Genomic DNA, 13,583 nt, shown 5'->3' with positions numbered 1-13,583 from the left:
GGGAGCTCTCCGGGGAGAGGCAAGAATTAGAAAAGTCTAATGAGGACAGAGCCCCCAAGGAGCCTGAACTAGCTCCGACATTGACTGGAATATACCGCAGATTAACTCTGCCGGCTCCAGAGTGATTCAAAAGAGTCAGAGGAAAAGAAGGTAATCAGATAGGTAGAGAGCTCAAACTCAATCCATTAAAAAATTCCAAAATGGTCCGACAAATGCCTGGGGCAAGAATGCACCTGCCAATGAGACAAAGGATTAGGAACTCCGAGTCTCAACCTTGTCCAAGAAAGCACCAGTAAACACCACGGGGGCAACCTCAGACAGGGAGCAACAGAACTCACGCGGAGCGCAGCCGGGAAAGACACGGCCAAGTTAAGAGCACCCCTGGGACACTGTTTTATGTTTTAAGGACACAAAGAATCGGGTGGAACGATAACCCCCACTGCTGGAAGGTGTGTAACACAACAACACAGTCAAACAAAATACTGAGGAACTGCAAATCGGTGGGACTGTTGGGGACTCTCAGGCCACTTGTCACAGCGCAGCGGGGAGTGGCTGGCCCCTGGGGGCGAGGTCTGAGGGAAGAGAAGGGCCACAGGAAGGGCCTCTGCAGGAGGAATCCAGAGGGACCAGAAAACAGGGGTGGCTCGAGGCATCAGCAACAACAGAGGAATCAAAATCGTTAAGTGCCGCCCTTGAGCAAAGGACAAGAACCCAGAAAATCGCAATGGTGCTACCGGGCTCCACCTCCCTCTTGGGACAGATGCAGAGCCTCATGACACGGAGCAGTTTGAGCCATCTGTTGGCAAGGCCGCGGGGGAATGGGGACTGGCGTTTGCTCCACGGAGGGCAACTCAGCAACATGGATCACGTTTACAAATGCCACTTTCCTTTGGCCGGCTGTCCCGCTGCTGGGGTTTTATCCTGGCTACACCTGCATCTGTGAAAACGGTGACGTCCGTAGGTGGAGGCCAGGCTGAATGAGCTCCTGTATGTATGTCTGGCGGGGCACAAAGGCAAGGCCATTCCCCCACTAGGAGAAGTCTCCAGAATATAAGGTGCAGGAGCAAAGAAGCAAGGGCAAGGCAGTGTAGGGGGTTCGCTACTTTTGTGTCACAAAGAAAGGAGGACAGCGTGTGTCCCTACCTGCCCGCGCTGGCACAGACGGACCCGAGGACGGAAATGAAGCAAATAAAAGCAACGAGGGGAGACAACTGTCCGCCACACATGTTTTATGTTGTTCTGACAGTCGAGCCACACGAATGCATTACTTTTTCATAAAAGTGTTTCCAATCTGCCATCGTCGTTCCACTTTTGGTCATGCATCCCCAAGAAATAATTCAAACTCACCAAAGAGAGACAAGAACGCTCACTGTCGTGGTATTTATAACCACATCCAGCAGGAAGCTAAATGCTGGACATTTGGGGAGCGGTGTAATAAACTGCCCTACAACACCGCGGAGCGCTGCACAAGCCTTACAGCCACCATGACGGCCGTTTCTGTGTGTCTCTGAATAACACACAGCGCGAAGAGCGGAATTCAATAAAGCCTGTACACCAGGACTTCCTTAGAACCAAATCAACGGTTGCATTTGGTTGCTGGAAGTCGTACCTTTTCAAAACACTGATGTATTTCAACATATTGTTGATATTTTTAAACAGACGGGGGGGGGTGATAAATAGGAAAGGCCAGTGGTCCTCTCCTGGTGGCCCGTCCCAGGGAAGACATTCCAGGGAGGGGAAGGGATTCTATTTACATCATCCGGCCCTTGACTCTACTAAACATTAGTTCGTTTTTACTTTAAACATCATTTCTTCATGCCTCAAAGCCTACGGAAGGCCTGGCATCCTGACGGGGCAGGACATCTAAACTGCTGCTCAGAGCCACGGGCAGATAAAGGCCAGAGCGGGGTCCCGAGGCAGGGCCGCTGGGAGGAATGGGGCCGGGGGGGCGCCTACGGCCAGCCCACACCTGCTCTGTGCCAGGCCCCTCAAGGGCAGACAGGTGGGAAGTGCGTGGCCCAATCCAGTGTCAGAGAAGTTAGAGGGACCCCTAGCCCAGCCGGGGACAGGCAGGGCGAGAAGACCACGAACAGAGGCACAGAGGCTGGAGAGAACTCGGCATGTTCCCAAACTATGAGGCTCAGGGGGAGGGGGACAAACACAAGGTCAGAGCTGGGCCAGGAGCTTGAGCTCCATGCTGTGGGCAAGAGGAAGCCTTTGGGGCTACAGAGGGACCACAGGGGAAGGCAGGGTGCACCAGAATCTGGCCACCCGTCCGCCCAGAGGGAAAGGACTCCTGGGGAGGAGTGTCCTCCTACCCTCATGGGCTGGAGATGGGAGGAGCTGGCAAATCCTTGGGATGATCAAGGACAGGAGCACTCTGGCAGGAAGGGGGTTACCTGGATGAAAGACGACCAGGCACTGATGCCCCCACCCTCAGCGGCCACTGCCCCCACCACCACCCCCGCCGCCGCCCCCTCCCTGGCCCCCCGCGTCTGGCGCTCCTGACATCATGAGGAACAGGACGACGGGAATGATGTACATCCACTGTGGGCCAGATGGGAGGATGGATGGACAGACAGACAAAGAGAGAGACAGAAAGAAGAGACATGAGTATAAGCCGCATTCCCCCAGGGCGGGGAAGGTTGGGGGAGCCGGCGTGAGGGGAGGCCACGTGAGGGATGGGGGCCCAGGTCCCCTACGTCACTACAGGTTGGGGAAGGGCTGGTGGGGTGCAGGGAGGGTAGAGGCGGGAGGGGGCTCAGTCCTCACTCAGGCCTCCTGCGGCGGCGGCGTGGGCCCCGGGGCGGCAGGACGCAGGGCTGTGAGCAACACGGCCCCCCCGAGGATGAGGTGCCACTGAGGAGGGAGGGGGCATAGGTCAGGGCCAGGGGTGGCCATGGGGTCCTGCGGCCATCGGGGAGGGCAGAGCTGGGGCAGGAGGTTCTTGGCCTCTCTAGGCCTCAGTTTCCCCACAGTGCAGCTGTCAGGAGCTACTGGCAAACCAACTGAGGCCCCACGGGCACCACACTCAGGGCAGTCGGGCTTGGCATCCTCCCACCCACAGTGGCCTCCGCTGCCCCCTGCCCTTGCCTCGGGTGGACCAGCCTTCTGCCCCAGTGCCCCCAGCTCCTCCCCCCAGCCCCAGCCTGGCAGCATAGGCCCGTCCCCTCTCCAGCTCCAGCTCACCCATAGCCCTGCCTCCCCTAACTGCCCCTTCCCAAAGCCACCGGCATCCCAGGCCCGGCTGGAGGACCCGACCCACGCTCTCCTTTCCAAATCTCCCCATTCCATTGAAACTCTGCCTCTCTCCCTTCTTCGGTGCCTCATAGCACTGGCCCACCTAAGGCCTCGTCCCAACCTCCTCCCAGTGCTGACCCCGTCTCTCCTCACTGCCCTTCCTTCAGACAGGCCTCTGTTCAAGACTGACACTGCCTCTACCACATCTGCCCCCAGCTTCAGAGGCCGTCCCCGCTTCCCAGAACAGCCTGGCTCCGGGCCGGCCGTTTGCTGAGCCTGGACGCCCTTCGGCCACGGCCACGAACAGACATGGGGGGGCAGGGCGCATGGCTCCACAGTCCTCACCCACTCTGTCCTGGCCCTGGGCTCAGCCCAGGTGCCAGGAGACAGGCCCAGAGGTGACAAGCAAGCCCCACACACAGGAGGCCTGGAGGATGAGGAACAGGCCGAGGGCCATGGGGGAGAGAAGGGGAGAGGGGGACTCAGGAGGGAAGGGAGCAGGGGTAGGCAGAGCTCCACTCACATATTTGGCGAAAAAGGACTTCTGTTCTTGGGGGTTCTTGGCCTTCTGGGCCTGCTCCATCTCCAGGCGCTCAATGAAGGCTGCGGTCTCAGGACTGGGGTAGAGAAGGAGACAGGGTAAGGGGCTGGGGGCAGCCAACAAGGACACGGCAAAGGCAGCAGAATGACGGCTGAGACAAAGACGGGCTGTCCACGCCCGTGCCCCGCACCCGCACCCAGGACACCCGCACCCCGCGCCCTCACCCTGGGGCGGTGGCCGGCGGCTGCAGCTGCACGGAGGTGTTGAACAATTCCAGGTCCACGTCTTCCACTTCGTGGCCCCGGCAGCCCCCGGGGTGCGTCACCACTGACACGCCCACCACGTTGCCAGCCACATCTACGTGCAGCGTCAGCTGGTCCGAGAGGTGCGACTCTACCAGGGAGCACTGGGGGGGCAGGGGGATCAGGGTTGCCACCCAGACCTTACCCGCACCAAGACCCCCAAGTCTCCAGCCCCCTCTCACAGGCCCAGAAGGATCTTTCAAAGCCCTTCACAGGTCCCCCCTCCCTCAGGCACAAGTCCAAGTCTGACCTCCCATGAGGTCCTGTGCTGTCCCATCAAAGGGTCCAGCACCTGGACCGTCCCCCCTCCAGCCCAGGGGACCCTTGAGGGCAAGGTCAGGTTTGAGTCCTCCCTGTCCATAAACGGTGGGGCACAAATGGTGGAAGCCAGGCTGGGACAGGTGGGAGGCACAAGGATGGGCCCCGTCACTGACTCACCGCGGGGACAAAAGAGGAGACGTAGCCACCAGTCTCTGGGCCATCAGGGGCCCCAGGGCGCTGAGGGACCCGGACACGGTACAAGCCATTCAGGGCTGCCACATCCTGCAGAGCAGAGGAGGGTGACAGTGAGAAGGACAATGCGTGGCCCCCACCAGGCCTGGACCGCCCCTGGGCCCAGGGGACCCTTCCCCTGTCTCACCCCGCCAGCATCCTCCTAATCCCTAGCCCAGGACTTTTCCCAGTAGGTGGCCCTGCTGGTGAGTGAGGCCAGGCGCCACCGGGTGCTCCACCTGGGGGAGAAGCCACCTCAAGGGGAGCAGAGCCCAGCCCAGGGATGGAGGGAGCCCCACGGACACTTTTGTCAAACCTGGATCCAGTTGCACCTGGGCCCACCCCCTACGTGGACTCCCCAGTCACGGGAGTGACAAATTCTCCAGGGAGGCAGCTGTGACAAAGAACCACGTGGGAAGCACACAGCAAGGTTGGCTGGGGTGGGCCACCTCCCACAGGGAGGGCGCCCATGGGCACGTGCCCGCCCACAATGAAGCCTCCCTGGCAACTACATCTAGCCAAAGGGAGAGAGTGCAAGTGGACTGTGGCAGCTTTTGTGGGCCATCCCCAAAAGATGGCTTCTCTCTCTGCCCCTCCTTTTTCTCTTCCTCTGGCCTGCTGCACCTCCATACACTGTCCCTAGGGAGGACCAAGCCAGGCCTGGCAAGAGCCCGGCCCTTGAGGAAGCCACGGAGCAGGCCACAGTAGAAAAACCTTCTTTTGTTTAACTGTGGCCCTTATGGGGATCTCTTTCTCCTCCCAAGCAAATCTCCTAATTGACTGTAAAGTATCTTGGCTCAACCTGGAAGGGTGAGAGGAGCTAACGATATGGCATGGCATGCTCCAAAGCACAGGTCCCCCCACACCCCAGCCAAGCCCCGGGTCCCCTTCTCACCCGGAGCCGGCCCCGCTCCTCCTCGTTGAGCTGCCGCTGCGACAAGGACAAAGTGCCATCCTGCTGGTTCCAGAGCAGTGACCCCCGCTTCCGAAAGTGGGCACTGTCATCTGTGGGGAGTCAGGGCTCAGCAGCCACCCCACCACTGAACCCCTCGACCCTTGCAATGACCAGGCTTCTTCCCCCTCCCGAGCTCCCATTTTCCCACCTGCAAAGTGGGGACACCCCCCATCATGTCCTGCCCTCCTATGTCACAGGGCAGCCCACGGCAGAGACACCACAGCTCCTAAGCCTTGCCTCTGCCTTGCCAGGTGACCCAGGGCCGGTCACCTAATCTCTCTGGGCCTCGGCTCTCCCAGCTGCAAAATACAGGGGCTTCCAACCACTGGGCCACATCAGAACCAGTGGGGCTTTCCTGGGTAGAGGCCAGGGTCTGAGTCAGGAGGTCTGTGGAGGGTCCCAGCTTCAGTGTTTCTAACAAGTGCCACAGAGTTTGGAGGCTTGGACCTTGGGGCCATACTGACCTCTGTGGTCTGGGATTCTGAACACCTGAATCGTAGTTGTTTAAGCTGGGCTGTACAGCAGGTCCTGCCTCTACCACTCACTTATAGAAGGAACTTGTGCGGTGCCCCTGTGAGCCTCAGTTTCCCCCTTCTGGAAAATGGGGCTTTCTTTAATACCTACTACATTGCATGACTGCGGTGAAGACATCTGAGTGAATACACGCAGAGCATCTAGGCCCTAGTGCAGGGCACAAGGTGACTGGTCTCAGAAGTCTGCTCTGACCTTATTACTGTTGCACTGGCCTTTCTGAAACTAGGATGTGTCTTACAGGTAACGGGAGTATTCAAAGGCAGAGCTCCTTCTCTCTCTTGCCCTCCCTGCCCCAACCTCCCCAGAATAATGCAAACACACTCTGAGGGGCAAAGCTTTTAGTAAATGGGTGGCGTGTCTCACACTGGGTGGCACCCAGACCCAAGTTCTTCACGGGGCAACGGGTAAGTGCCCAGACAAGGAAATTGCTGGACTCACCGATCTCGAAAGAGTGCTCCAGCAGCAGCCCCACAGTCCCGCAGCCCTCACCCTCTCGACCTTCTGCTCCAGCCTGCAGGTGAGAGAGAGGTCCCCAGGTGAGGACCGTCAGAGCCCTCAGCAGGGCAGGACCCACAGACCCCAGGACAGACCCAGGCTGAAGGAGGAACCTTACTTTCATATTCATATCCAAATACTGACACTTGCCACCACGATTTCACCGGGAACAGCCCATTTCATGAAAATTCATGATCTGGACGGTCCCCAGAAAACCAAAGCCTGCAAAGAAGGGTAACTTTGTTTCCAAGGCAACCACCTCCCGTTCCAAGGCAACTATCTTCACGCCTAGCATTGTAAACATTTGTGGGTTAAGGATGCCTGAGCATCCTTCCCAACCTAATATACAAGCGGCCTCGTTTCCACCTTAACAGCCACAATAGGGACGCTGCCACCCGAGTTCCGCCCCGTATCAGGTACATACAAGGCTCCACGCCGTCCATTTCTCCAAATTCAAATTTCTCCTACCTCTACATCCTCCAACCACGCCCTTGCACCTACGCAACCCTCACACCTGCGCAACCCCGTGTCCAGATTTTAATCCTCCAACTCAAGATCCCGCCCTCCTTATGCATATTCAGGAAGCAGAACTCTATCCAGTCACTCCAGAGCCTCTCAGCCGTTTTCGTTTTAGCCGCTCCCACGTGTGACTCGCCAAGGTTCCACCCGAGCCACACCTCCTCATGCATATTTAAAAACTGCGGCTCCCTAGCGTTCCAGCGTTAACACGATGTTCACGCCCCAACCTCTTTCGACGCATCCTCGTTTTTACAGCACCGAGAGCCCAGGGACCACGATCCCATCCGAGCCCCGCCCCCTCATGCATATTCACGAGCTAGAGCCTTCCTAACTATACTCACTTTCACCTCATCTTCCCTATTGGCCCTGCAATGCCTCGTTCCCACCTTACCCGACCTAAACACCCGAGACCCAGGATTTCCGTCAGCCCCGCCCCCCGTGCAGAGCCAATGAGTACTCACCCCCCGCAGAGCGGCCCCGGACCGGCACCCACTGCCCCGGGCCCGGCTGGGGGCTGCTGCCGCCATCAGCAAGAGCAGGAGCAGCCGAGCAGCCACAGCGCCGGCCGTCGCCATTTTGGCCCCTTCCCATCAGGCCAGGGGAGGGAGTGAGCCGGGCGCCTGCGCCAGTTCTTTGCGCCTGCGCGCTAGCCCTGCCGGGGTCTGACGTCAGCCGGGTGGCCGGCGCTTTATGCCGGTCTCTGGGCTCCGCCTCCTATATGACGACACAATAACGGGCGTCTCTTCGGTGACGTTAAAGCCGGGTTCGTTGAGTTGTGACGTGATAGAGCCCGCAGCCCCACCCACCGGTTTTCTCCGCCGGCACCTCCCTCCGCTCTCCCCATGGGGCGGGGCGTTGCGATGATGCGGGGGCACGAGACTAAGCCTGCCCCCAGTGGAACAGGTGAGGAGGGACCAGGTGGGATGGCAGGTGAGAGGCGGAGCCGGGTCTGGTGGGGTTGGACCAGGTGAGGGACCCAGGTGAGGGATGGGGCCGGCGATGCGAAGACTGATAGCCCAGATTTCCCTACCCTCAGAGCTGGACTTAGCTGAGCCCTACCAGCCGGGGGGGGGGCGGGGGGGCCGGCCCACTCTCCTGGACTAGATCCCCGAATTTTGCCCCTCTAGAATGCCCCCTGGTTCCAGCCTATGCCACGGGCCGGCCCGGACGGCTCCAACGCCACCTCCTGAGCGGCGAGTTCGACCAGCTGCGAGACTTCCCCATCTTTGAGAGCAACTTTGTGCAGGTGTGGAGCCCCAGAAACCCCTGACACCGAGCCTGGGCTTGAGCCCTGACCTCCTGATTTGGGGAACCGCTGCTCTGCAGACTTCTGACCATTCTCCTATAACGTTCATCTCCTGGGATTCTGGATCAACCCCCACCCCCATGCCTCTAGACCTTTAGCTTCTCTATGAACTCTAGCCTCTGATTCCCTCCGTTCATTTTCCCTTACTTCACACCTGGTCACACCTGGATAACTCTTGACCTCTGACCCCAGGATGTCTGACCTCATACTCCATGTTTAATACAGTTGGCTCATAGAACCCTTAACCCCACCAATCCCACCTTCCATCTATCTGCCTTCTAACCTCTAACTTCTGGCCCCAGGTGACCCGGTTAGGAGAAGTCGCCAACAAGGTCACCATGGGGGTGGCAGCCTCCAGTCCAGCCCTGGAACTCCCAGACCTGTTGTTGCTGGCCGGCCCTGCCAAGGATAATGGACACCTGCAGCTCTTTGGGTGACTGCCCCCATCCCAGCCTAGACCACCTCCTTCCCCAGCTCTGGGCATCCTGGGCCCCCTCCCTGCAGCACCTCCTCTCACACAGATGACTTCCAGGGCCAGGAGTCTTGGATGGCTGCCAGCCTGCTGTGGGCTGCTGGACACCCAGGAGAACAAGGGCAGGGCAATCCCCAGGGGCTAGAAGTCAGAGAGAGATGGACATGAGAAGGCAAGGATCAGGGGAATAACCGTGTGTGCAGTGCCTCTGCATACCAGACGCCTCCTAAGCCACTTAGGTAATCTCATCTTGGACATACCTATATGGTGGGGCCCCTTAGCCCCATCCATTGAAGAGATAAACTGAGGCTCAGAGAGGAAAGCCACTTACCCAGAGACCCACACTGGTTCAGGGGTTGGGTTGGGATTGGAATCTCAGGTTCCTCATCCTTACTAACCTCATGATTTTTTTTTAAGATTTTATTTATTTATTTGACAGAGAGATAGAGCCAGAGAGCATAAGCAGGGGGAATGGCAGAGGGAGAATCAGGCTCCCCACGGAGCAGGGAGCCTGACTTGGGGCTGGATCCCAGGACCCTGGGATCATGACCTGAGTTGAAGGCAGCCGCTTAACCGAGTGAGCCACCCAAGCGCCTCTGGCCTTATGATTCTTGAGCTCCAGTGCCACACTAAACACTACCCCTATGGGTCTTTGTTTTCTCATTGAAAAAGTAATGCAAATACACATCAAGGTACAGAACATACACGGCACAAAATAACACCTTTCGCCCATCCTAGGCTCCTGCCTCCAACTCCAGCTGGAAATAACAAAACATTTACATACATGTAGTATATTACAAAAACATTCTGCCAGTGGCTTTCACTTTTTTGACTACATCTCACAGTTAATGAAAGAAAGAGAGAAAGGGAGGGAGGGAGGGAAGGGAGGGAGGGAGGAAGGAAGGAAGGAAGGAAGGAAGGGAGGGAGGGAGGGAGGGAGGGAGGGAGGGAGGGAGGAAGGAAGGAAGGAAGGAAGGAAGGAAGGAAGGACCCGCTTCTCACACACACACACACACACACACACACACACACACACAAGGGGGTCCACAGTTCTTTGTCTGCAATTCTAAAATCTAAAAAGTTTTTTTGCAACCCACTTGGTGGCAGAATCTGATTCTGACCTAAACAAAATTAAGGCTACTTATAGCCTTTATGTATCCCCCCTGTATAAGTTTAGAACATTCCACTGGGGCATTTTCTCTTCTGCACTGCTCCTTTTCCTTTCAGTGCTAATCTGTCCCACCAATTGGTCTCACCGCTCACTGAGTCATGACCTGCAGTGGGAGGGACACTAAGGACAGTGCTGAGGGGTGCTTGGACCCCCATAATCTCCTTCAACACTCCCTCAAATAAACATACCATCAAGGTAAAAAAAAAAAAAACTGAGCTTGCCGTGCAAATGAAGCATCAAGACTCACTCAGCCCCTAGGCCCTCCTTCTGACCTACTTGCAGCCCCAAGCTAGCCTGGGCCAGTTCTGACCAGCAGGTTGTGGGTGTTCACCCTTCCTTTAAAACCAGCTGCGGGTGCGCGCTCCTTTTCCGGTCTGCTCACTCCCTCATCAGCACCAATTCAGCGTTCGCTCCATATCAACATAGTACAGCCACCAGGTCCTTTTTTGGACAAACACGAGCTTGGACCCCGGCCTTGCATCTAGTGCTGTTACCATCCTGCTGGGGTTCAAATCCTGCCTTCAGCTCTTCTTCACTGGCTTTGGCCAAGTTCCCTACCTGTCTGTGCCTCCGTTTCCCTATCTGGAACATGGTGATAAGAGGAGAACCCACATTCTGGGGCTGTCAGAGGATAAACTGAGTAAATGTTTGTGAAGCGTGGGCAACGCTTTGTAAACAACTCTTCTTCTGCCATCTGGGGAATGTCATAACAGATGGAGCCACTTACTAAGGGACAGTGGTGTTGTGCCCGGTGTCTTGGGATTACAGCCAGTGTGGTAGGCAGAGGGCATCCGTGCGCACAGGTGTGAGGGTGTCTGTAAGATCAACTCCTAGAGATAGTATTGCTGAGCCAGAGGGTGGTATGTGGCTGCCTGCTGTTGTGGTTAAGAACGTGGATAAGACTTGGGTTCATATCCCTGCTATGTGACCTGGGTCAAATTATCCACCCTCTCAACAAGCATCCATTGAGCACCTACCATGTGTGAGCTCTGGGTACCCGGGGAGCAACAGCGGACAAAATAGGACCAAAATCTCTGCTTTCAAACTCGCCCGCTGGGAAGGCAGGCAGAATAAATGACAGTTTGTCCAATGGGGTGAGGTCTGTGGAGACAAAGCAGATGCCGTAGGGGGTGGGGAGGTCTGCAAGGGTGGTCACGGTCGCAAATAAGCCACGGGTTGGAAACAGACCTTCTCCCCGAGAAGGTGCTTCTTGAGAAAGACACGAGATTAAGGGGCCAAGCCACGGGGCTAGCTGGAGGAAGATTCCCCAGCCTGTGCCGTGGTCCTGAGGTTGGACCACGCCTGGAAAGTTTATGGAACAGCAACGAGGCCGGTGTTGCAGGGGCTGAGTGAGCGAGGGAGTGAGCAGAGAGGTAAACAGGAGGCCGACCCTCTAGGGCCTGGTTGGTTGTCAAGGTGCGGACTTTTTACTCTGAGCCCGGGGAGGGACATGAACTCGGGTGTTGGCCGGCGCCCTCTGGCGGCCGCGTGGGAACGGCGGCGAAGGCTGAGGCAGCCGCCCCGGCGGAAAATTCCGGTGGCGGGACCCGGCTGGTGGCAGGAGTTAGAAGTGGTCGGATCATGGATACGGTGGCATTTTAACGGTGGAACCGTCAGGATTTGGTGGCAGGATTGGATGAGGATATGAGAGAGAGAGTCGGGTCAGGAGCAACGCCACGATTTCTGAGCGGGCAAGCGGGAGGATGTAGTTAGGATGGGGAAAGCGAAGAGGAGCAGGTTTGGGTTGGGGAGGTCAGGAATTTGGTCGTTGGACCTGTTATGGGTCCGATGTCATTCTCACATATAACTGGAAATTTCAAGAAGGCAGCTACCTATTAGAAGAATCAGCGGGAGACACAGGTACTCTGGGGATGGACGAAATATGGGGGTGGATAAAATTCAACAGGCAGAGAAAGTGAAAAAGGACTCTCTCTGGCCAGAGACAGGGGCGTTGAGGTGGGCGACCCCGACCCTGGAGGCGCCCGGGACGGCAAGGCTGTCGAGCCAGGGAGCGTCAGAACCTGAGGCCGCCCCTTCCGCCCTCCCAGGCTGTTCCCCTTGCAGTTCGTCCAGCTCTTCGTTCACGACGAAAGCCGCTGGCAGCTCAAGGTCAAGTTCCGCACCGGCCGCGCCTTCTACCTGCAGCTGCGGGCCCCGGCCGAGACCCGAGACCGCGAGTTCGGCCAGTGGGTGCGGCTGCTCTACCGCCTGCGCTTCCATTCGGCCGAGGGGGCCGTGCCTTTCACGCAGGAGTACTCGACGGTGGAGGATGGAGAGGACGACGACGACGACGACGACGACGACGAACTGCTAGAGCGGGAGGAGGTGGGGGAGGGGCGGGACTGCCAAGGAGGAGGTGGGGCGGGGAGTGGGCGGCGCTGGGGCCCGGAGCCGGGTGGAGGAAGCCCCTGGACATTTGGACTACCCCGAAAGAGGGCTGGGGACCCAGACTCCTGAGCATGAGGGAGGGGCTGGGGGCCTGAATTCCTGTGTTGAGAGCGCAGGGCACCTAGGAAGGCCCCACTCCTGAGTCCTGAAAGGGTATGAGATCTGTGTAGAGACAGCAAGATCTCAAGGCAGGGCAGGGTCTGCAGGGCCTTGGGTATACTAGCCAAGGTGGCTATACAGGTTCCTAATTGGGTACCCCCATTCTCCAGCCTCTCTCCCCTTGACCCACTTCGGTGGCATATGGGGAAGGGACACCTGGGCCCTGAAGGGCTAGGATGGGCCAGACCAGATGCCCAGTTTCCTATAAGGCCTGGGGGAGGGGAGGAGCACCACTCTTTGAAGGTGGGGGCATTGAAACCTGTGGGGCCTCTTCCTCTAGAGACACCCCATTCCCCCCACCTTCCAGGTAAGTACAAAGTCATCCATCCACTCTCGGCCAACACTGCGGGTACATCCGCAGGTCAAGGCCTCTGAGACAAACTCTTTCATATACCCAGCTTCAAGCCGTGGAAACCAGACTTGACCCACAGACCTCTGAACTCTGGGGACTCTGATTCCTCCAATATCCGTGAGGTCACCGAAGGACCAGAGATCAAAGTACCCTACCTCAGGGCCAGAAAGATGAATTATTAAAGTTAATAAAGATCGGCCACTTAACCAACAACCAGGTCATGAGCACTTTTGTCAACATCACCAGTTCAACATGGCTGCCTCAACATGGTGTTTGGTTCATTGTGTGTGGCCCCCGGGGCCACCATGAGACCTAGTGCCCACCATTCCATCATGGCTACCTCACTAGAGTAGTCTTCCCCATCTGGGCTTTGGTTCCTCCTTAACTCGTCGTAGTTGCCTCTGCAGCCAGCCCGCCTCCTTCCCACTCATAGTAGCTAATCCCAGAGGGCTGCCTCCACGAGGTCTTGGTTCACCTGTGACTTGTAATTGCCATGGCAACATGGTAGCATCACTAAAGTAGCCTTTCCAAGATGGCGGCCTCAATATGGTCTGTTTTATCAGGGCTGCCTTATCATGGTTGCCATTCCAACCTGCTGTCCCCATCACTAAGCCCCTATAGGAAGAGGGAGGCAGAGCTACAGATTCAAGGACAGAC

At 57.5% G+C, this 13,583-nt stretch overlaps 2 protein-coding genes across 4 annotated transcripts; one reads left to right on the top strand and one right to left on the bottom strand.

Moving 5' to 3' along the window:
- Nucleotides 1-1,212: 1,212 nt before the first annotated feature.
- On the bottom strand, nt 1,213-7,695 carry EMC10 (ER membrane protein complex subunit 10). 3 transcript variants are annotated; one of them, XM_087871231.1, is made up of 8 exons: nt 7,540-7,672; nt 6,678-6,781; nt 6,503-6,575; nt 5,471-5,580; nt 4,522-4,626; nt 4,006-4,187; nt 3,764-3,857; nt 1,213-2,547 (listed from the first exon to the last, which is right to left on the bottom strand). In XM_087871231.1, exons 2-8 carry the CDS (start codon nt 6,687-6,689, stop codon nt 2,437-2,439), a joined length of 687 nt encoding a protein of 228 aa, XP_087727357.1. In that variant the 5' UTR covers nt 6,690-6,781; nt 7,540-7,672; the 3' UTR covers nt 1,213-2,436. The 3 variants fall into 3 exon arrangements, with proteins under 3 accessions (XP_087727357.1, XP_045631099.1, XP_087727356.1); XM_087871230.1 differs by lacking the exon at nt 6,678-6,781 and adding an exon at nt 2,773-2,859 and having other exon boundaries at nt 2,440-2,547; nt 7,540-7,695; XM_045775143.2 differs by lacking the exon at nt 6,678-6,781 and having other exon boundaries at nt 7,540-7,695.
- Nucleotides 7,696-7,735: 40 nt separating this feature from the next.
- Nucleotides 7,736-13,139, top strand: GARIN5A (golgi associated RAB2 interactor 5A). The gene is made up of 5 exons (XM_045775144.2): nt 7,736-7,981; nt 8,206-8,324; nt 8,687-8,817; nt 12,076-12,352; nt 12,973-13,139. Exons 1-5 carry the CDS (start codon nt 7,921-7,923, stop codon nt 13,027-13,029), a joined length of 645 nt encoding a protein of 214 aa, XP_045631100.2. The 5' UTR covers nt 7,736-7,920; the 3' UTR covers nt 13,030-13,139.
- Nucleotides 13,140-13,583: the final 444 nt, after the last annotated feature.

The sequence above is a fragment of the Ursus americanus genome, chromosome 21, assembly GCF_024610735.1.
Source record: "Ursus americanus isolate L20-20 chromosome 21, mUrsAme1.1.p, whole genome shotgun sequence".
Classification (NCBI taxonomy): domain Eukaryota; kingdom Metazoa; phylum Chordata; class Mammalia; order Carnivora; family Ursidae; genus Ursus; species Ursus americanus.
Note: the sequence above shows the minus strand (reverse complement) of the source record. Positions and strands in the feature narration are given on the sequence as shown.